General features: G+C 43.1%; 1 protein-coding gene across 2 annotated transcripts; it reads right to left on the bottom strand.

The window, feature by feature from the left end:
- Window positions 1–74: 74 nt before the first annotated feature.
- Window positions 75–22,756, bottom strand: KDM4A (lysine demethylase 4A). 2 transcript variants are annotated; one of them, XM_063165928.1, is made up of 22 exons: window positions 22,656–22,756; window positions 22,197–22,349; window positions 21,828–22,003; window positions 20,554–20,668; window positions 19,600–19,793; window positions 18,127–18,176; window positions 17,523–17,626; window positions 16,431–16,568; window positions 15,295–15,545; window positions 14,325–14,515; window positions 13,058–13,404; window positions 11,260–11,380; window positions 10,535–10,713; window positions 8,084–8,288; window positions 7,714–7,790; window positions 6,953–7,008; window positions 6,066–6,174; window positions 5,019–5,207; window positions 4,145–4,315; window positions 3,577–3,696; window positions 2,868–2,960; window positions 75–1,857 (listed from the first exon to the last, which is right to left on the bottom strand). In XM_063165928.1, exons 2-22 carry the CDS (start codon window positions 22,332–22,334, stop codon window positions 1,717–1,719), a joined length of 3,165 nt encoding a protein of 1,054 aa, XP_063021998.1. In that variant the 5' UTR covers window positions 22,335–22,349; window positions 22,656–22,756; the 3' UTR covers window positions 75–1,716. The 2 variants fall into 2 exon arrangements, with proteins under 2 accessions (XP_063021998.1, XP_063021999.1); XM_063165929.1 differs by having other exon boundaries at window positions 22,660–22,741.
- Window positions 22,757–23,981: the final 1,225 nt, after the last annotated feature.

Below are 23,981 nucleotides of genomic sequence, written 5' to 3'. Positions count from 1 at the left end.
TTACCTCTATGCAAAACAGTGTGCAAATCTTTGCTACTTATCCTCCTGACCCTATAAAAACATAGGGCTAAAGATTTTCTGTATAAAAGTTGCAGTTTATTTCTTTTCTGATCAAGAGTTGTATCACTACTCAATACTACATTTTATTGCTAATCACAAATTGATGCACCGGGGTTTCAGAAGGGTTTGGTTTATAGCGTTCCTATGTAACAAAAGGAAAGAAGTTACAAATCCAGACTTTGCAGACACATTGCCATGTCCCTATAGAAGCAGGGATGCATTAGGTCTGTTTCATTAGAAAATTCTCGTCTTGAACAGTTTCTGGAGAACACACAATCATGATTTTCTCCAGTAGGAAAATCCACCCCATCATTCCATGCAAAAAGAAGGTGGCCAATCTGCTCCACAGCTTAAAATCCCTTTCCTACAGAACGGGAAAGGAACATGTATTTACACTGCTCCTACTGTGGTGTGTTAATGCTTAAATTATTAGGAGCAAGTTGGCACATCTTCCAGGTACACTTACTTCCCAGCTCAACTCAGCTTCCTATGGCTGGGGTAGCAAATTCTCTCCACCACAACTGAGATGTGTCCTAATACTCTATAAAAATGCTACAGTAACCTTTGCCAGACAGCAACACGGCAGCACTCCTGCTTCAGAAGAGCATTGCACAGCCTTTCAGTTAGAACACACAGCTCAGTGCACACTTCACCTGTCTCAGACCCAGTATTAGCTGCTGCAAGCAAAAGCCCGTGGACACACGATAGACAGTGCTGCCCCAGAGCAGCACTGCTTCAGATACCGCTGCCCTGTCATCCCCAACACTGTGATGCTTGGATCTCAAGAAGGGAGAGTTAGGACTGTCCCTTTATAGTCATATTGCCTTAGAGAAACTCAAAACAAACTCTTTGGGAGCTGAATGTCTATTGGGAGCTGAACACCTATTCTTGTTAGAAGGCTGCACTTCACAAGGCTCCAGAGAGATTTCACTGGTTCTGAGGCACATACTATTAACAATTAAACTTATGATTAAGTAAGTCAAAAGCACTATCAGAACAAAAATATTAAATGGAAGGTTAAATAATTTGTCCTACAGGATTCAATTTCACATTTCACCTGTTCACACAAGCACCTCCAGTCTGTTCAGATTTGAACAGCCTACAGCTCAACCTCAGAAAGGAGGTGCTGAGAAACAAGAGACTGAAGCTGCTTGCAACAAAAAAAATGGATATAAATATAAAAGAGGTTCCATTTCCAGCACCAGTAATACTGCCTGCTCAAGCCCAGGTGTGGTCACCAGGGAGACTCCAGGAACATTATTCAGTTTAAACAATAGACCACACTATTCTGCAGCTGCCAGGATTCCTGGCAACAACTCCCCAAAGAGTTTGCCACCTGTCAGAATTGTCTCTAAATAAAAAGCAAGACTGCTCAACAAGATGAAAGCAACATCCCCAAGCTGGCTTATTTGGTAAGGACCCAACTTCAGACCAGCAGTCTGCAGGCATCAGCTTCAGCAAATGGGATCTCTTTCACTATACAACAGCTGCCTTACAGCTACTGCAGAGCATCAGCCTTTTAGCTTCCTTAAAATATAAAAGAACAAAACCCCAGAAGAAACCCTGGATTCAAAGCATCCAAATATGGCCTGTTGTACTGGAACATTTAAATCCTTGGGGGAGGTGGGCATCTTCTTTCTCTGCCACAGGCAGTGTTTACTCCATGATGGCCCGGTACAAGGCAGGTTCGATATAATCTTCACGGTAGCGTGAATTGATCACTCTTTGTCTCTTCCTCTCTTGACTGACCTCCTTCTCTTCAAAGATCTCTGTGAAGCGCATATCTGAAGCAATTGACTAAGAGAAAAAGACAGAATTAGTCACTAGAGCACAGATGAAATTCCCTGTTTCCACATCCTCCAAGCCAAGACACATGGGAACATTCAGCTTTCTTCAAAAACTGACTGAACACAAAAAGAAAAATATTTAAGAAATCTGGATTTACAAGTCTGGGGATAGGTTTAAGTGAACTGTAATTAGAGATCTAAAGAATCTCAAGTTTCAAATGTAACAGAGCACTTAATTTAAATTCACAATCACTTCTCAGAGTAATAAACAGTCAGCTGTTCCAAATTTTGAATAATCTAGTACAATTTCTGCTTTATGGAGCAGGCATGTTTAAACACCTGGTCACGGAATTCAGCTATAATACATTCTTTCTTAAGCCTCTAATAGTATGTGTGCCTGCCAACAGATCTGCATCAAGGTGTGTGTGTTTGTGCTGTAAAGCACGACACCCCAGTGTGCTGTTTGTAACTACAACTTTTGTAGTGGGAAGTGTAAAGCAGTGGGGTAAAACAGAGTGTGGGATCTCCACCCTTAGTGATAATCAAAACTTAATTGGAGACACCCCTGAACAACCCTTTCTGAAAATTACCCCTGTTTGGAACAGGTGTCTGGAGAATTGCAGAGGTCCCTTCCCACCTGAATTATTTTACAGTGTCAAGAAACAGCCAGCTCTTTCGACACAGCCCTACTAAGAGCTGCTCAGAACAGAGGGTAAATGAAAGAACTTGGCCATTCTTTGAAAGAGAAGTACACAATAGAACTTATGAATACAAGTATGAAAAGGTAGGCTCTCTCAGTCTGTGACTCTGTGATACAAACTCACACCCCTGCAGAAGGAGAAATTCTCTCCAGAGGGAGACAGAACTTAGTTTTTGTAGCCTGATCAACTACTGAGCTTTGCAGCGATTAAGGAGAGCACCAGATTGTATTTTGCTGCTGCCACACGCTCAGATTGCTGTTCAAGCACAATTTAGAACAAATCTTACTTCTTTAGTAGAATTTGCACCCTGTTTACCTACCAGCCTTGACTTCACTCTCTTAGGAAGCTCCTCTTCAAGAGTGTATACATCATCCCGTTTCACCATCAGTTGTGAACCATCTTCAAATTCCACCTAGAAGAGAACCAGAAGTTGTTCTGTCAGAAGTCTCAAATTAGAACCCTGCCACAGCTCCCTAGAAGTTGCCTTCTCCCCACAGAGCTCTCTCGTGAAATAATCTTCTACCACTTGAAATTTATAAGATACATATGCAGCTATGCAGACTGCAATATACTTGAATCAAACCATCAATAATCTCATTACAGTAATAGCCCAGCAAGTTTTGGCATATTCTTTTAACACCTGACAAGACAGTCTGCCTGTTCACTTTAATACAGCCTATTAATATAATACCCCTTCCAAAGGGACTATTCATCCCTTTGGAAGCCTGAAAGGCATGGTGAACTCCCACCAAAAAAAAGGAAAATAAACTTATTTTAAGTAGTTTAAATTACAGAAAGAGTCTGATGAAGAATTGCAGACAAGCAGTTTTCAGAAGTGGACACTTTCAAGGTTGCCAGAGGTACATACAGCTGCAAGCAATCACTTCCAGCAACTGTTGCCAGCATCTGTCATGGCTATCACAGTGAGAGTATTACCCTGGAGTGCTTAAGCATGACACCCCTACAGCAACCCTGTTAACATGATTGGCTTGTTCTGAGTGATGAGTTTTTAGACAGCAATTTTATACCTGGTACATCTGGATAGCGTGTGATGCGACAAACTTTGCTCCATAAACTTGTCCATCTGTCCATCTCACCTGCACGACTTCCCCTTCAGCAGGGGGACCTAACTGAAGACAATCTCGACTCTAGAATAAAGAGGGAAGATGGGAGAGACAAGGAAGGTAAGGAGCCTCTTTATGTGAAGATTCAGCAAACCACCAAGGGGTCACACTGCACACCACCCCAACAATTCTCCATTTTAGGAGATAAGAACTAGGCTGAGAGACATTCATTTATGTCATTTGCATTTATATCCCAACAGTGCTAACTTCAAAGTATTTGACGTGAGGATGGCATGCAAGTACCAGCAAGTTTTCCTTCAGACCTACCATTGCTAAGCAGCCAGAGATTAGCTGCACTCCCTGTTATACCTGTCCCTGTATGGCCTCAGTTAAGTCACTCTCAGGTAACATCCCTAAGGCCATCCTGCAGCACAGCTCAGCCACTACAGGAGCCAGGGAACAATTACCAGATCCCCCGATCCTCCACATAAGCAAGAACTGACTCATACCATGGTCCTATAGCACAACATACCACAATGTCCTCTGGGTACAGGTTATCACTGAAGGAGCCATCATCAAAGTTGACCTCGTAGAAAGTCTCCTTTGCAAGGCTGACCACTTCACATTGATAGAAGCGACCATTCTTGTGCTTGCTGATGACAATCTGTCCAGGAGACAGATCCTGGAGTGCAGCCTTAGCTCGCTGAGAAGAGAAAAATCACTTCTTATACAATGATTCAATAACAAATGTGTTGAAGACCATGGCTGCAGTGCTGGCAGACAACAAAGTAAAACATTTTAGTTCAGGTGAGCTACTCTATTTCTGCCATCATCAGCAACATTTTTAGAGAAGTTCTGCCTCTGGAATGTTAAATACTTAAAGTCTTATCTGTTATGTGCTACTGTCCTTAATTTACTTAGTAAATTAGGGTCTCATTCTTCAGAGTGATGGAAGCCCTTACAGAAAACATTCTCTAAAAGACTGTTGTGGTTTTGGTTAAAAAAGCTGCATGGCAACTTTAGAAACTAATCAATCACTTAAATGTGAAATTCTGTGACGACTCATGCAGACTGGATGAGTGGTCACGGTAGTACCAGCACTAACTCCTGCATATTAAGAATCACAACATAAATCTCACTAGTGTTTCTCATTTCAATAGCCACAGGAAGGATGTGATGCTTCCAGTCCTTCTGGTCTGCAAACCAAAGTATAATAAAGCACCTGACTAAGATCAGAGTAGCAGCAAGGTTGAGATCAGAATCCAAGACAAACACTGTTAGATTACATTATCTACTGTGAGACAGCCAAGCCTTCAATGAAGTTTCAAAATAATCACACAATCAAAAACTTCTCAGTGCCTCCAAGACACTGCAGTTCCAATCTTTGGAATAACACACCTACACACCTCAGCCTGAGATGGAGTCTTATGCCTGAAGCAGGTAATGAAGACAACAAATGGCCAGTCATCAGGCTGCATCATGACTCCTGCTGCTTGGGCACAGCTGACATGAAAGGATGTGGGACACCGACCATGTGAACACTGTACACAGCAACCTGCAATTCTCTTTCTCCTTTTCTTGCAGAAGATGCATTTCTGTGGACAGAAAACTAGAGGTTATTTTGGTACTAGATTTTACCACACACCAAGGGTTAGCTAACAGCTTATCATATAATAGCTGTGCCATTTGCTGTTTTTTGACTAAACAGAAGGAGGCAGATACCAGTTTTAGTTTATGACAAGAAAATAATTCATAAAAGTAAAGTAATGCAATAGAGGAAAAATGTAAAATGTAAAATCAAGCTCAACATGAACAAAGCATGCAACCCAAGGATGCCAGTAACACATCTTAGATCAGCTTGCAATGTTCCAAGTCAATAGGGCCTTTCAGGACTTGACTAAAAAGTTACATAAATACAAGTAACAAGATTAGAATAATGGGAAATGACCACAGTAGTAACAGTTAAAATTCTGTCACAACTCAGTTGGGCCTGAGGGGCAGTTGTAGGAAAAGAATGTTATCTGCAATGCATATGCATAGCAGAGCCATTTTCCCCTCAACACAGATGTTAAAAGCGTTAAGTACAGTTGCTTTCCTGCTGAAGAGCTTCACCCATTACAGGAATGCCTCACATATCCTGAAGCATCTCAGTGCTTGACAGCAGTCAACTAAGCAAACTGAATACTAGGGAGGAGAAAAACAAGCATGTTATCTGCCACATACTGAAAACCCTTTTGCTGGATCCTCATGTGAATTAACAAATACTAGAACAAGGAAAAATTTTAAAAAATGGCAGTAGGAATAACTGCCATCTCTCATACACAGAGCTGAGCAGATTATACAGTTCAGTCTGGAGACTGAACCAAGATGACTTGGGTTTGATGGGATAAGCAAAACCCCTCAGATTCTGAATGGACCAGAGACACCACTGATGCAGCACAGGTGATCCATACCAGTCTGAAACGCTGCAGGGGGATTTTTCCAACATCTACAGGACTCCGCTCTGCAATGTTCACAAATTTTGCCTCCAGTACAGCCACAGCACACATCACATGAACCCACCTGTCAGGGCAAAAGAGAGGAAAAAGAAATTAATATGCACTGGGCAAACAGAAGATGCTTTGGAGTTAAAGTAAATACAGTTCTGTTCAAGTTTGCCATACAAACCACCATAAATAACTTCTGAGTTTGATCAGTGTAATCCTACTGCTACTAACAGGCCACATGTAGGGCAAGCCCAACATTTCTTCATACTTAAAATCTACTCCTAAAAGGTTTAACAGGAAAGCAACTCAGTGACTCCTGCTTGGTAAAAGACTGCATGGCCAGGGTTCAGTTATTACATGGTGCTACAAGTCTGCCTCACTGCTACATTGCATCAAATAACTTTAATGATCCACCCAAAGGACACAGGATGGGCAGCTGTATGCACGTGTTGCTGTAGAGGTACCTTGAATTTCAAAGTTGTGCTGCTTAAAACTATGGTTGCCCTTTGTCATTACTGTAACCACAAATAAGATGGAAAATCAAAATCCTCTCTAGGGAAGGTACTGAGAGATGCTAATTCATTTGGAACCTTATTTTTGTGTGGTAGGTTATACCTCTGCATATTACAGCTCTGCATTATCAAATGCAAAGCAACTCACAGCTGCTATCAACAGAATGAGAACCAGGCATAACTTAAAGAGGTCAGAAGTGCTGTGTGAGAACACATTGAACACACAAAGTGTGATGGGTGCTGTTGGTTACTCTGTTACACCAAATGCAGTTTACCCCCTTGCCCTCAGATACTTAGGAACTGAGCCTCTCCTTAAAAATCAAAAAAATCTGGAACACTCACTTGTCATCATTGGCTCTCTGCAGTGCTCCTCCTCGTAAGGAACACAAACAGCAGTCCTGGAGTAAAGAAGAAAGCATTAGCTAGTGCACAACACTTGCTGCAGAACTTCCACCTCAAAATGCATACCCAGAGGAAGAAAATTATTCTGCTGTCAGAAGAGAGCTAACTACCTTGTACAGATCAGCTCCTCAGCTCTCAAAAGTTCTGCCCTTAGGGAAACAAATATAAACTCCAAATCTGTTGAAAGCAAGCAGAACCTACTACTGAAGGGTCAACTTTTTTGTTATGGGTTCCTTTTACACCTGCAATACCCCATATCCTTTCAGGATGTGCAACAGGATCTGGAACAAACATGAGGAAATAACTGAAAGGCTGACCTATTCCACTGACCTAGAGTCTGTATAGCTGTCTGAGGGAATCCCATTTTTTTTGCTTTCTTCACATGTACATACCTGCCTAGTTATTAACACAAGTTATTTTCTGGCTTAGAAATAGTAGCTACCTTAAACTCAGACAATGGAGCTATCCCCACACTCATGCAGAACATCTTCCCTCTGAGCTCAGCAGCTTTGCATTAGTTAAAAGGATATCATTATAGTTTAAAAGTACCAAAACACAAGAGACTGGCTCCTAAACATTCTCTAAATTGTGTTCTTTTCACAGGATAATTAAAAGAACCAACACCCACAACACTAAGTGAACTAACTTTGCAGCCAAGTTCCCAGATGTACCAGACTCCATCTGTGAAAAACTTTATTTACCTCTTCTAATGCATTTTCTGTACACCGGGAGCACATCCAGTCTTCAGTGGCCTTGTCAGGGGACACACCATAACAACCTAGAACAGACACATCTCATTTAAGAGTTTATTTAAACTCAAACCCATTTCCCTTGGGCCCAGAAATAGAGCAGGAGTTCAAATACACACCAGGATGATGCTGTGTATTTGAAGTCACCCATGCAGCCAACTGCCTACCCCACAGGCCAACAAGTAAGTATATACTCAGTTCCAAGGGCTAAGGGCTGAACTTGGTCTATTTGTACATTAGATCAACTGGCAGAAGCCAGCTGTGATGTACAGGCTCAGTATGGAGAACACCAGGGCTTAGGGTAACATCTGGATGCACTCACTGGCATGAACACAGACATGGCAGTTCTTGCAGGTGATGAGTATGCTGGTTCCATCTTCCTCCAGGTAGGGAGTTGAAAGATTGAGGTCAGTGCTGCAGCCAGTTGCAGTAAAGCACATTTCAGGAATCAGGGGTTTAGTTCGGATCTTCCCATCTGCAGCAGCTGGAGTTACTCCAGAGTTTTGACTGCTGCCTTCACATTCTGCCTGTGAGGGATGGGTAGGGAATTTAAATTTTACAAGTAAAATGGTCTCACATTATCTTTACTCACACATTATTTCATACTTATATCCAGTTTAAAGAAAAAATGAAAGTAGTGAAAGATCATAGAGTTGGTAGGTTAGGTGAAAATAGAGTTACGTTTATAACTATTATAACTATTTATAGTTATATTTATAAAATTCTTAGCTGCTGTGGCTTCAGAATGAAATTAATTTCTACTCTACTTAATACTACACTGAAAGTCTGAATTGCATCCCCCTAATGAGCAACACTATACACATCAAACTGCTTTTTTTTCTGACGAAAGAGGTAGAATCACCAAGCCCACCTCATGCTCTACAGGCAACACCTCTTCTGCATATTCCCCCTGTAATACAGAGGATCACAACACTGCTATCCATCAGTGTACACTAACCTCAATATGGAAGGATTACCAACACACAAACAGATACCTACCACAATCCCCATTACTTTTTCCCAGTGTAATTTTGAATAAGTCCAATGGGCTTTAAAACTAATTTGTTCCTGGAAAATAAACACACTGAAAATGCAATTTCCCATATAAAGCATATAAAGCTCGGGAGACTTTCAGACTACTCTTTCATAATTTATTCTTCTAAATCAACATCAAATCAAACAGCTAAGACATGCAAAATTTACAGATGTGTATTTCCAGTAAAGCTACTCCTCTGAACAGTTATACAGAAATTAATTTTTCTCTTTCAAAAAATGTTCAAGCCATCTTTTGTACCTTTTAGGCTACCACAAAAGTAGCTTGCCTAATCTTTAAAATTACTGTTAGCAGAAATTGCAGTAGCAGAATGAATCTGCACTGTCTCTCCTACAGTGCCTCAAAAGCTAGGGAGAAAAAGTCCAGGTAATGCTCACAGTAGGAAGGAAACTGACATTTTTACTACAAGTCTTGTTCAGTCTAATTTTGTAAAACTTACTGATTTAAACTTACATTGCATGTCAAGCAAAAGACAAAATGACTGAGGGAAATTTGTAACAAAATTTAAGAACAAAACAACTTTTTTTCCCCCTAAGCAGCAAATACTCCTCTTCTTCCCAAGGAAAGTGCATACTTGTCTGGCATTCTGTGCCAATTTTTTATTTGAACGGGTAACTGAAGTGAGTTTCCAGAGTTGCTATAGACTTTCTGAAGTTGGAACAAAGACTCTAACCACAGCTCAAATCTTGGAAGAGTTTCTGCTCCACTGCCTGGTGTAGACATTTGAAAATCTGCAGCTAAGAGTTTTCTGCTCAACAGCAACTTACAAAAGAAAATCTTCAGAGAACTTCAACTGTTCTCAAATTGTTAACTTTATACCCTTCAGCACTAGTAAAATCCTCATGTACCATACAGTTCCTAAGTTGTATTTCCATTTCTAAGAACTTACTCTCAGATAGCAATAGCAAGACTGAATAGAAGCTATGGTCTGTGGTTTTCATTAAAATTAGGAACTATATGAAATATAAATCTACAACAAAAATGTGAGGTCTTTATTTCCAAAACTGTGGTGAACATGTTTCTAGTGCCACCACAACTACAAAGTCATCACAAATGAATCAAATATGCTTAGTGTATGGGAAGGGTCAAACTACCTCAAAGTTGCAGGTCAAACATGCAGACAACTATCAAGCTACCTTAAAATTATTTATCTTAGGTATCTAAAAAAATTAATTGAGGGACTCTTGCCTACACATCTACTCCACACGACAAAAGACTTCTGCACCTCATCCCATGCTACTGTCATGGATATGCTCCAAGACCAGACAGCTTTCAATCTATATCATCTACAAACACAGCCCTAAATTCTTTTAAGTAAAAGGTTTCCTTCCTTGCCAGCTCATCAAAGACCATGTACTATGAGAGGACCTAAAGTGTTTTCTTAGAAACATTTTAGAAGTGAAGGAGTCAGTGTGGAAAGGAGAAGTGATGTTTTATAGTCAGTTCCAGCAACATTTAAACTCCATTCTGTGGTTTGAGCAAAAGCCACAAAACACAAAAGTTTCTGCTGAACAGCTGAGTGAGCCCCTGGGGACCCACAGGGGCCCATCACAGGCCTGAGGATGTTCACCCACTTGTGTTCTCCTGGAACAGCTCCTGGGAAAGGCTGCAACATTGATACAGCTTTTGTTAACTGGCAATATGCAAACCCACATATTTGAAACTATGTACCACAGCAGCACCTACTCTGTGGCAGCATGAAGAGTCTGGGTTCCATACCTGATATGCCTGGAAGAGCATACAGACAGCACAGTACGGGGGCTGCTGCGCCATGCTGCGATTGTATTCTTTCTCAGCCTCAAAGTTTGGCGGCCGATTCTGCCACAGCTGGCTCAGTGGCTTGGCCCATGCTTCTGTCTCCTCAGCCTCTTCTTCAGGAGTTAGCTGCTCTGATGCCTCTGTGATAAGAGAGCATTCACTCAGTGACTGTGTGGACTTTTATAGATGTTCTTCTTGTAAATGAAACTAAATAAGGCAAGAAGCTATGAATGGAGATGAAAGAAAGACTGCCAGAAAGCAAACTGACAGAAGGGTGATGGAAGCCAGTAACTCAGTCTCCTTTCCAAGAGGCTTCTACTAATCAAGCAACAGGGCAGAACCAGCTCCAAATTACATCTACATCAAAATTAAAGTCATCCACCAAACACTTTGGCATTAGGGTTTTTTTAAAATCCCAAACATTTACATCAGTGACTGGAATATTCTAAGGCAGATGCAGTTAGGCAACAGTCTCTGGTACTGGTTTAATTTTCCTTTCCAAAGAAAGATGACACCATTTGAGAGAAAAGTTGGATGATACAATGAGATAGGCACCTTGTCTAGGAGGCAGAGCTGTCACTTGCTGACTCCTGTTTATCACCAGTTACTTACTAGAATATCCCACACTGCCCACAGAAGCTGAGACCCTCTCTCCAATTTCCCAAGGAGCACAAGGCTTTACTTACCATCATCACTGATGCAGTCTTTCACCAGGAGTGGGTGATGACGGGGGAGTTTGCTCAATGGCTGGCGACGGCCCTTGGACTTCTTACTCTCCTTCACTGAGCTTAAGTACTCCTTTCCCACCTGGACCAGGAAAGGAATTCAGCTGTCAGTTAGCACATGCCCTTTGGACACCATTCTGGAAGGAATTTACTTTGAACTTAGAGAAACTACTTCAAAATGCACATATGCTTCCAAAGTAACTTCAGCTCTAAACTCTTTTTCAAAGTGCTCAGAGCACTTTTGCTATGAAAAACTGGACAGAGCTCTACTAGTTCTGTCAAGTCAGCAGAATGGACACTTTTCACAGGTCCCAGTGTAGCTTTTCATGCACGTCTGTTTCTTTAAAGAATCATGTGAAAGACAGAAACAAAGAAAGACAAGTTGGATGGCTCAATTTAAAAGAGCCATGATAGGAAGTCTCATGAATTCTGGAGAAGCCTCACTTTGTGGGTCACTTAAAATATTCCAAATTTAAAAGTAAAAATAAAATAAAATAAAATAGAAAAAATACAGAGCTCATAGACATGTCAAACTAAAAGGGTTATCTTAAATGAAGGACACATTAATTCTTTCTTATTAATTGTCTCGATGTCATACAAGACAGACTGGAAGAAGGAAATTGCAAGAACAGCTATTTCCTCTTCCCTCAGCCTCATAGAAAAACAAGTGACACACTAACAAAATTACTACTAACCTGACAAACAGGTCAGTAAAGGTAATGATTTCAACAGTCCAGAAAGTCTCCCTCTAGGTAAGAGCCTACCCTTTTATAAAATCTGTTATTCTTTTTAAGGAAGTGAATCTTGGATTAAATACAGCCTACATATGTTTAAATATCATCTTTTCATAAATGAAGCCAGAAGAGAGCATAATAATCATGACCTCCATTCTCTTATACAGAGTTGTATACAAGACTTCTAAGAAATACTGAACTTAGCATTCACAGTTACCACCTAATGGAAAATTTATTTCAAAGTACACCCCTCTGGGAAAACAATCCACACCCATTCAAAATTTCACCTTTTCCCTGTTCAGAGCATGTGATGGAGACATCAGCATCTGCAACAGAATGTCTTCAGTTTAAATAGCCACAACAACTCTCAGTTTCAGCTTAATTATCAAGATTGGTCTATCTGCAGTTCCTTTGGTGTAATTCCCATTCTTTAATGGGAAGAGACTTAAACAGGAAAAACAGACTTAAACAGGAAAACAAAATATTGGAAGGACACTACCAGATAAGATTCTAACTCTTCTCTTAGGCTGTTTAATAAAACATTCATTGGCAGCTTTTTAACACTCAGATTTACATCCTCTCAACCAGTATTTTTGTTGTATCTTTTCTCCTCTTTTAAGAGGACATAGAGATGTATCCATGTATGCAATTTTATATTAAAAACCCCTCATCACATGAATGTGCTTGCAAGAAAGGCTGGAACAAACCAGATTCATTTTAGGTACAAACGGACCTCAATCATTCTGTAACACTACCGTGTCAAAAACATTAAGCTATCCTTTCCATTACAGCACTTAAATAGTTTAGAAAAGTTCTCAAGACAGGTGATCTCCTTGCTTACTTGAAGGGCTAAGTATACAAGACTTTCATCTGAATTCTTGTGTATTTAGCAAAACCCAGAGCTGCAACCTGCTCTGCACCAGTGAGATCAAACTGTCATCTGCACAGATAGGAAGTTTTGTCGCAGCAAATTCCTGACCATGGAATTACAGCCCTCCACCTTTCAGGTGTTTTTCCTCTCATACCTCTGTCAGTTCTTGCTCAGTGACACTGGAGCTGGCAGTGGCTTTCCTCCCTGAAGTGTGTTCGCTGTCGGAGCCGCTGGCATCGCCCTTGGCGTAGCTGTGCACGGTGAACACCCCGGCTGGCCCCGGAACCGTTCGCTTCGCCAACGCATCACACGATTCCGAGTCTGAAGAGTAGCAAGGTGAGCTGGACTGAACACTGGATGCAGCACTCTGCTTTGAAGCTGGCAACACTGAAGTGGAATTTGAAGCATGTGAAATGGAGAGATCCAGTGCAGCCGCTTCTTGTTCTTCTTCCTCAAGCTTCACCGGTTTCAATTCTTCAAATTTGGCTGAGTCCACACGATCTGGAAGAAGAGACAGACTGACTTTTTCTGAAGCCTGAGCAGAAAGAGAACATTTGTGCAACTATTTGCACAAAGCCAGACAGAAAAGCAAACTACTACACACAAAAAAAGCAACAGCCCGTCATATAAAGAGTAGATGATTAATTCAAACAAAAGTTTGAATTAAAGTCATACATTGCTTAGTCAGAGAGAGAATAAAAGCATCTGCCCATTGCGTCTCCCATCACAAGAACTAGGGTACATAAAACAAAGCAGCAGACAGTGAATGCAAATAAACATAGATGATCCTTTATACAGACGTGTGTGTAGTTAAAACAGCCCAACTCCTGGCCATATGTTGCTGTGTGTAAGTGACTACAAACATTCATGGAAGACTTAAAAGATTATTAAATACAAGCTGCAAACAAAAAAAAACACAACCAAAACACAAGAAGGGGCTGGAAAACAAAATACAAGAGGAGGCATCAAATGTTTTCCCTGTTCTTGTGTTGCTCCATGTGCCTCTTGCTCCTCCCCTAACAGCAAGGATAACTCATCCATTACAACCTACAAGAATTTTGTCCAGCCTACTTATTACAAAATTACAAGTAACACACCTATAAAGCATACCAGACCCACACTACCAGGAAGTGTGCATGTGTTTTACTAAGCAATTCCTATAAACAAGTCACATTGCTCAAGAGAGATAACAAGGAGCTTAGACTACTGAGGCATCCCATATAATTCTGTATGCAGGCAGGCAAAATAAAGAGTAAATATCAAAAACTAGAAAATGGTAATATTTCAAGTCTTATAACAGTAAATTTCTGAGGTGCTACCAATGGCTCTGACAAACCAGTGTTTGCTTTTTTGGACACAAAAGCATCCTACCAACTAGCATCATATTGAAAAGTGCCCTGACAAGTGTGGCACATAGTTACCTGGAAGTTTGATCCTTTGTTCACCTTGCTGTGCAAATTCACTCGTGGGCCTCTCACAAGGCTCTGCCATGTCCGCTTCATACTGTGTGGAGCTCAGCTCCTCCTTAGGGAAGGCCTCACTCTCACTCACCTCCTGAGGCACTTCCAGGCAGACCCTGTGCCTTTTTGTTCCTATACGGTGCTTGGGGATGCTGCAGAAGACAAATCCCTATGTCAGGTTAGCAAACACATAACTGTGTTACATTTCTGTATGAATGCATAAAATACCGTCTAGTTTGGACCAGTGTTTTACTCGACAGCCTCTGGAAAGCCAAATAGTTTCCAAATTATTCTGAAGTGTATTCTTTGCCTTTACAGAGGAAAAGTCAGTAATCCCTAGACATGACTTCTCAGCATGCTAATCATGTATTAAGGCAGCTCTCTCTAGCCAGGCATTCTTTACCTTAAACAAAAAAAACCTCCAAAAAAAACCCCAAACAAATCAAACTAAACAACAAAAAAATTCACCACTAAAGACAGCTTTAGGAACAGTAGCTGGCACTGACCAAAAAAGATTTAACTGCAAAATGTAAGATGATTAACCTTCAGCAACCAAGAACTGCACACCAATACCACAGCTTGCAGCACTGATTGTACCAGAATTTGCTAGCAAGTACTGTCCCATGATCTCAATACAACCCCTTTATCTACTGGCCTGTCAGTGCAGGGTACACACTGCCAATCCAGGCTTTGGAAGTCTGTCCCAAGATGAAGAACCACCTTCCAAGCTGGTGTATTTCCTGCTTACCACAGACTATCTATTAATGTGGACTTAAACAGTACAAAAATATTAAGAGTAAATCCTGTTTCTTCCAGGAAAAAAGATTATTGCTAACTCTCCTTGTTCTATCAGAATGGCAAACATTTAATTGCAACTGGGTTCAAATTCCAAGAATCCAAGAGAAAAGCAGAGGACTATATAAAGCTGTACCTTTTTGTCTCATCCCCATCCACCTCCTCTTTACACGTCTCTTCTGTTTCCATCTCCTCAGCACACTGTTTCCCACTCTTGACTTTTTGCATGAGATCCCCTTTAAGGAACTCTGCTGCCTCTGGGGTTGGAAGAGCGTGGTCAATGACAGTCACATCCTTCCCAGCTTTCCAAAGCTTGTAACGATCTGGCTGGTACTTCCTCACAAACACATCCATGGAGATCTTCACCATGTCCTTCCGACAGGAGCACTGAAGTCACAGCAAATAATAAGGAAAGGCCAAATGCTCAACAATTCCACTCTGCATTTCTCTAGCATTTTGCTTTCAAGAGTTTAAGGAAAAAGATCCCACAGTCACATGTAATTGAGCCTCAGAACTCTCAAGACTCTTTCCCAGAAAAATCAAAAAAGTATATATTAGGTTACTAAAAATGACAGAAAAGCCAGCAAAAAACATGAAACAGAAAACCAGATGTTATCACGACAACTAGGACAGAAAGCTCATCAGTCTTTTTACACAATTGCTGATTAAAGCTGGGTATTTTAAAATGAGCTCATATAGAAACAGGTCACAAAACCAGAGACTATAATGAAGAAATCAGAGCCACACAAACTCTCGGCATACCCAGAGCAGTAGAGGCTCCCTTCCCCCAGGCATGGTTACAACTAGTGCTTCAAAGCATCCACTTCAATGTAGCTTCTGGAAATGTAAACCTTGTCTGACAGGCACCTCTACAGGGATGTAACACTATTCACTTTAAAGGTTCAGCCAAGATACTTATTTTGGTAAGTCATTTAAGTTACAAAGCTGCATTCCAGGCTAAACAGTCAATAAATAATGGTTAAAATACTGGAGAAAAATGCTGATGGGCTCCGTCCACCAAGCATACTCTTTCACATCTGGAAAGAGAACCAGTTCCACGCTTTTCTCTGAAGCCTCGCATGAGTTGCACAAACTCACAAAACAGTTACAAAGTTACAAAACACGTTACATGCATGGTTGACACAAGGCACTAAGCAGGACCCTGCCTGGATGTTGCTACATTATGAGAAAGCAGACATCACATCTTAAAAGCTCGAAACCACTCTCCTAAAACAAACAGTGGGGGCTTAATGATGGCAACAGACCACTCACCAGCACCGACTGCTTCCCGTACTCAATCCACCGAAGAGTAGCGAAGTTGGTCGATTCAGCACAGTTAAAGCCGTGGTTGAAGCCAGCATGATAGCTATAAGGAAAGGTTATCATGAACTCTCCAGCCTCCTGTGTCACCTAGAACACAATTGAGACATCACAGTGTTACTCAGAGTTTAAGAAGGTTTTGGTGAATGTGATTAAAAGGAGCTCCTGTAGCCCTCTCGGCAGCACACCCAAAAATCCAGCTCACAGATGGTGGCTGGAGCTCCCTTCTGCAATGGACAGACTTGCTACTGACCTTCACTATTTTGCTACTTATGTTAAATATCTGTTTACTGAAAAGGCATGCTCAACAGTATTTTTACTAATACACAACAAAACTGGTCAATTTAGGACAGAAATGGTTATACATACAAAGTACTCTGTCACCAGCTATATGAAGTTCATAAAGATACTTATCTGTATCAGCTACAGGTTTGGCTGAACAGTATCTAAGCTTGAATAAATTTCTACCCACACAGAACTTGAAAATTTATTTTTGTTTTCTTTTGCTGTTCACATTAGAGTACAACTCTCAGTCAGCCTTCCACTGCTTGCTCTTCAGCATTTCCCCCCTGTAAAGGCTTATGACAACAAAATCCTTCAGCTGCCCAGGCAGACGATACAGTGTTTCTGAATAAGAGCTCAAAGACTACATTTTAATATCTCTGTGTGGGAAGGGGAATGGCAGGTTGTTACTTGAGAAAGTGAGGAAGCCTATAAAGTTACTAATGTAATTAAGAAGTAAATAGGGGACAAGCCTTATTTTCTATTGAGGAAGCAGATTGCAATAAACAAAATTAACAGGGGGGAAGTGGAAACAAAAAAAGAAAAATCTCACTTCACTGAATACATATCTAAACAGTGAAGTGAATCTAACAGAGGAGATAATGTTTAGTTTTAAGTTTAAAAAATATTTTAAAAAATCACAGAAACTTAAGCTTTTGTTTTTAGGAGCCTTTGACATCTGCTCTGGCTGCTGTCAGAAGCAAGACAAAGCTACAGCAATCTCCTGATCAAGCTGGTATAACCACGATTACTTTTCTACACCTTATCAAATGGAATTCCATATTTCTTCAGAATTGATGGAGAGATGAGAGTCATCTTGTGACGGAGAAATGCTTCACAGCTCTGGGCACTTCCTGGGAAAAAGCCTATTTAAAGTAAAGACAAGGAGAGATGTTACCTTTGTGCTCAAACTACATTTATTTTTCAGCAGTTTTATGAAAAACTACTGTACAGACACTTTTTCCCTATAAATATGGATCACATTATTTGAAGTGTGCTACTTTGCATGCTGAAGAAAAATGACAAACCCCTAAGATTTATCTTTTAACAGCTGCCAGTTTGAAAGAACATTAAAAAGGCTTCAAATAGAAGGATCCTCCCTTGCCCATAACTTTCCAGTTTTAATAATCTATAACTAAGTATTTTCTCATTTAAGGTCAGACAGACCACAAGTTCATTATTTGTAATGTGACAATTTCTCTTGTGTGTATCCTGTAAGCAAACATTCAGAAGTAATGTAATCTATACTCTAAAAGGCAAACTATCAGTGCAGTCATGCCAACCTATGCTCTCCAAAACAGCAGAAACCCACTGCAGCTGTCCCTCCCATCTGTAGAAAAAGGCAGGACATGAACTGCCTGATTACCTTTTGCAAGTCTCTCCAGCCTTTTCCCATGCTCTGGAGGAATGGAGTACCTGCAGTTGTAAGAACAAGTCTGTTAAGTCCAAGTGACAACAACAAAATCTTAAAGTCTGAGTGGAAATTGTAATCAGTAATCAAGATGTGAATTACTTTTAAAAAAATTTCTCTATCTCTATACTTATCTTTTTCAAAGTTTGACGTAAACCTAAAAATCTTCATTGAGGACTTTTACCTTTCTATCTCAAGAAAAATCAACATGCAAAAGCTGACCGTTTCTTTTAACAACTTTTGCTCAAGCAATCAAGGAAGTCAAAAGTCTGATGTACATAATTAGCAGATCTGTGCAGCAGAACATGAATTGCAACGAGAAAGGGAAGAGCACTTCCTGAACTGTCTCATTTCACAGCAGTGTAACCTCAGTATACTCAGTGCAAGGAGGAACACAGGGCAAGAGAGAAAATGGAATCACCTCTTTCAGCTGCTCAGACAAAGATGGGACTAGGTTAGGTGCCACATCCTTAACATGAGCACAACTCATGAGTGCTCTTTAGAGCTACATCTCTCCCTGTACACACCTTTTTATGGGTGCCATAAAACTCCTGGCTGGTATGACTACAATAAACAAATCAACCTACGTAGTTTGCTTTCACTCTGGAATACAGTGCTATATTCTGAACAGATTCCTTGCTAAATTAATCAAGATACCAGCAAAGCTCACTTCTTCCAAGTACTGCTGTAGAAGAAGCAATGGCCAAATAGTTCAACAGAATGAACTATTCTGTTTCATGTTTCTCTGCTGCTGCCACTGCATGGGGTTGTTCATGGGTTACATTGTGCTAGCTATTATTTGCTTCTTCAAATTTGTAATAAAAGGCGGCCAAAAATACTAGTTTCCAACAAAAGTGCTGTGGAAACAATTGTTGAAGTTGCTTGGAAAACTCATTTGTGAACAGAAGGGCATGATTCACTCTTAAAATTCAACCCATGGTACAGAGAAACTCAGGAGCCTCCCCTAAAAAGAATTAAGAAATCTCAGACACTGGACAAACCACCCAGTGACATCCACTAGCCTGATGTTTAGATATATGATAAACAGCTACAGGTTAAAGTCTATTAAAAACTGTTCCTCCACTGCCTGTGTGACCATACCTCTGCATGGTCACTTCAGAGCCTCAGGAAATGATAAGCAAGTTGGCCAAGTTTTGGCCCTACCACAGCAGACAGTGTCCATACTGTAATTCAGAAGAACTCCCTACATCAGGACAGCAACCAGACCCTTCTAGAAGGTTACCAAACAAATTCTACTGAGGACATGCACTGCTCTGCAGCTCCTTAGGTGTTCTTGTCAACATAGAGAACTGCAGTGCAAAGCTGGAAAACTGTTAATTATTTTAGTGAGCTCTTAGCTTTGTGACTGACTCCAATATTTTATGGTACTGATTTTCTACATGCAGAAGATTCCTTAAAAAATCTTACCATGACTTGGGTTCCCCAAAATGCAAGTAATTAATACTGTAGAGATCCATGTCCTCAGTGTGCCAAGCAAAGGAAGTTTTCCACATGCCAAAATATAGGTAAGGAGTATTCACTCCTTCAATGGTTATGCCACTTTCATTCTCCACAATATCCAGGATTGTGTTCAATCTGCCAATATTCCACGCATCTACATGCTGAGAAACACAAGCCTCATGTCAAACAAGGATTACAAAGTACAGAATCACACAGCTGAGATGAGACTTTGTAAAAGCTCAAGAGATACTTTGAAACAGCACATCACAGAATGACACAGCTCAAGCTGCGAGCTAGTTCACCTAAACCTAAAGTTTTGCATGGTGGCTTGCACAGTGATTGCTTACTGGCCTTTAAGGAGGGGAAAAAAACACCAGTCAAAGTAATGATTACAAAGGAGAAATAATCATGAAGCTACAGCCTTAAGAGAGCAGAGAACAATAGCTGATGTTGATTGAGTTTGAGCTGATGTCTGAACCCTCTTCAACAAAACCACTTTTCATTCCAAATATCTTTTAAAATAATAAATCATGAGAATTTAGGAGACAAGCAAGCAGAATGCAAATTGTCTTTGGGCAGTTATCATGCTACCACCTAAGGGCTATAGAGCTGTCCCACAAAAATACATACACCAGTGGATATCAAAGCAGCATGTATCCACTGATCTGCCCTTCCAACCCTCATAAGCCTTTCAGGACAAAGCAGTGCTTGGGCAATAGTGGTTTTTGCTTCCCCACACTGAAGTGCTAGCAGAGGTCCCTTAGAACGCTTCCTCTGTCAGCTGTCTACTCCAGAAGCTCAAACTATGCTAAGACTATCATTAACTTGTTCCAAAAGGTAAGAGTCAAATGCCACATTAGTATTTATGGAATGCAATGTACCAGGATAACTGTTACCTGAAAACCAGAACAGTTTCCTTACCTTGTCGTAGAGCGTGCCATTAACGTCAGCCCCGTAGATGGGGGCATTGAATGTAAGGTTCTTCCAGTATTTTCGTTCAAGGTCTTCAAAGTCTGTGTACCGGGGTGTGCAGTACCTGAAAAAAACAAGAAAGATACTAAAGACTTTGCAACCTGATATTTGACAAGTCTGAGCCAATGTTTTCCTCGACTGAAAGAACAGAAAGCTACAATAAAAATACCTAATATGTGTTACCAGCCAGAGGAGCAGTGAGAGCAGTCATGGCTCTGTTTCTGTTACACTTTGGAAATAAGTATCAGGAAGAAAATTACTTTCCCCAATACTCAGTTTACTTTCATTTTCGCTTTGTGCACTTTTCCGGGGTGAGAACAATTTCACCTTCTAGCTAGCTACTTAGAAGCAACAACACAGTCAAAACCAGAAATGATACAAAGAACAACTAAAAAAAAAACCCCAAACAAACCCAAAGTTTTCTTCCACTGTGAAACTAGCAAACCTGCACAGACTCACCATGGTTAAACATGCTCTGTTTACCAGCAAAATACCTGCTCTTGATGCTCATTCCCTGCTAACTATACACCAGACTATATGTAGCTCTGGGGGGCCAAATTTAGTCTTAACACCTATTTAATGTGTGTCTATATACATAGATTCCAGACAGTTACATACATAACATAAAACAGTAACTTTCATCAAATTATTCTATTAAACACAACTCTATAATATCTGGTCTGTACTGCTTTTGAAAACTAAAACAAGCCTTGATGGACTGACTGTAGCTGGCAATTCCAATGCTATTTCTAATTACTGCAAAGGCTTTTTTGCTTTAACTCCTTTTCAAGTGATCTTCATCTCCTTTTTTATGTCATGAACATTCCTTTCTCCACTACGTAGTAAGTATTTCAATGGTCTAGCTACTGGAGACAGACAGACAGGAGCCCACAGCACAAACAAAAAGTTCAGCTGCTATTACACACCATCTTGCTGCACAGGTGACAAAGGTCCCCATGCACAGAGCTGCACAAGCAACCTCAACTGCCCGAGGCATGATGCTCACACTGCTGACCCCAGACCATACCGAGGACCTGGTCCATGTGGGGAGCTGTGGATGCTCCATCCCTAACAAGTGTTCAAAGCCTGCTTGGATGAGGCTCTCAGCAACTTGTACTTGAGGAAAGAGTCCCTGCCCCTGACAAAGCGGGGAACCAGGTGGTATTTAATGCCCCTTCCAACCCAAACCATTCCATAACTTAAGTGCCCGAGACCGGCCGTACTTGTCACTGTTGGCGATCCTGCGGAACTCGCGGACCGTCATGGCCTTCTTCTGGATGTTGTACTGCGTGAAGAGCCCGGACTGCCCCGTCACCACCTGCTGGATGGGCGCGGGGATGACGAGCTCGTCGATGTCATCGTAGCACTGCCGCGGCTTCCACTCCTTAGGCGGCACGATCTGCGGGGACACACGGGCCGGGAGCGGCGGCCGCGGCCGGGGACAGCGTCAAACTCGGGGAACTCGGGCCGAGCCCCGGCCGGGGCGCGCCCGCCCCACCGGCGCCGCGGCGTAAACAAAGGGCGGAGGCGGCCGGTGCGCGGCCCGGGGCCGGCGGCGCGGCCTCCGCCCGAGGGGAGAGGGAGTGTCGCACCTTGGCCAGGCCGGCGCGGTGGGCGCCCTGCGACTCCACGTAGGCGATGTAGCGGCTGAAGTCGCGGAACTCCTCCATGGTGGGGCGGAAGGTCATGATGCGCTGCCCCGGGTTGAGGCTCTCCAGCTCCGAGGCCATGATGCCGGGCCGGCCCTGCGCGGAGGAGGCGGGGGTGTCCTTGCGGGGGGCGGGACACCGTACCCGCCCCGCCCCTCCCGCCCGCCGGCCAATCGCCGCGGGGTCCGCATCGGCCCTGCCTCCTCATTGGCGGAGGCCGCGTGCCCGTCAGGACCCCACGGCTCGCTCTCCCTCTCACGGCGGAGAACGCCACCGACTCACCCCCTCCTACCGCCATGCCTGGCCCGGCCCGGCCGGCGCGGCGGAACCCGAGTCCCCGCCCGCCGTGCTCACGTCGGCAGCGCGTCCCGCTCCTCCGCCACCCCCGCCCGACCCTCGTACCTACGTCCGACCGACGTATCCCTCCGCACCACGCGCTTAAAGAATCCTGCGGACCGCCGACGCCACGGCGGCCGTTCCGCTCCGCCCGAACCCCGCCCGGCCGCCCCGCCTCTTCCCTCCGCCGCCGCAGCCAATCGCTGCCCGCTGCCCTCTCCGCAGCCAATAGGAATTCGACGGCCGGCCGGGGCTGGCCGGCGAATCAGGAGGCCGGGCGCGGGGCGGTTGCTAGGCAGGCGGGCCCAGGCAGTTGCTAGGGGGCGTTGGAGCGGGGGCCGCGCCGGGGCTCCCTCAGCCCGCGCAGGCACGGCGGGGGCGCCGGCCCGAGGCCGCCCGCAGCCCACTCGCTTCCTTCCCGCATCCCCTCTGTGTCCCGCCCGCTCCCCGCCTCCGGGCCCCGGGCAGTGTCGCCGGGTGAAACCGATCCCGGTCCCGCTAGTGCCCAGTGCGAGGTGGACGCTAACCCCGGGTACGTGGGTGTTACAGCGAGAGGGTGAGTTTGGAGCGCGGAGCGGTGACACCCAGCAGGCACCTGCCGGCCGAGCACGCGAACCCCGCTAATCACACTCCTACAGCTTCCGTGTGTAAACAAAGCCGGAGTAGAATGTGATGCTTGGCAAAGGTTTGGCAGCGAACGCAGACTGAGGCTGGAGCAGCACCAGGCCCGGCCCACGCCAGGGCGCTCGGCCAGCACCGTCCGGAACCGAGCAAAAGCCGCCGCGGCCTGCGGGTGCTGCCAATGATCCAGCACCGTCCGTGTCAGGGACCGGGACCTGGCAATACGGCTCTATTGAACGTGTACAGGGCCTTTGAGTGCTTAACACAGCCTGTCTAGGGACACTGACCCCTCCTTGGCTCGGACTGGCTGCGATTTTCACACTCTGCTGTGCTAAATGCATTCCAAATCTCCAAGTGCCACTGTGCAACCTTGAAAGTAAGCACAACTCACCTGAAAAAGCTCCTAGCTATCCTCAGGGACCACACTTGTTCCCTCATGCCTAAATAAAACCCTAAGTTCACTGTTTTTCCTAATACCTGCTTTCTTTGCTGTCGTGCTACAGGTGGGCAGCAGCCCCCAAAGGCCTGACAAAACACTCCTCCAACACAGGCTTTCCCTGTCTGCTGCCTCTCTGACCTGCTCAGATCTTGAATTGCCAGGTATATACAGACCAAACCCCCAAAGTGGATTATAGCAGCAGGCACGACACACAGTCTCCTATAAAAAGTCAGACAACTGTCAGGTAATAGTTTTGAAACAAATTGCATTTCTGGCCTTTCTGGTGGCAGCTGCACTTGTCATCCTTTAGTCAAGAAACACCAACTTTCTAT

The sequence above is a fragment of the Melospiza melodia genome, chromosome 11 (assembly GCF_035770615.1).
Source record: "Melospiza melodia melodia isolate bMelMel2 chromosome 11, bMelMel2.pri, whole genome shotgun sequence".
In the NCBI taxonomy this organism is placed as follows: domain Eukaryota; kingdom Metazoa; phylum Chordata; class Aves; order Passeriformes; family Passerellidae; genus Melospiza; species Melospiza melodia.
The sequence above is the reverse complement of the archived record's forward strand: the minus strand, read 5'-3'. Positions and strand labels throughout refer to the sequence as shown.

Excerpts from the sequence above, each read along its gene's own strand:
- KDM4A (XM_063165928.1), bottom strand. The coding sequence starts at position 22,334 with ATGGCCTCGGAGCTGGAGAGCCTCAACCCGGGGCAGCGCATCATGACC. Across the intron at positions 13,405-14,324 it reads ACAAAGGATCAAACTTCCAG|ATCGTGTGGACTCAGCCAAA; the intron begins GTAACTATGTGC and ends CTCTTCTTCCAG. Across the intron at positions 8,289-10,534 it reads TGCTCTTCCAGGCATATCAG|GCAGAATGTGAAGGCAGCAG; the intron begins GTATGGAACCCA and ends CATCCCTCACAG.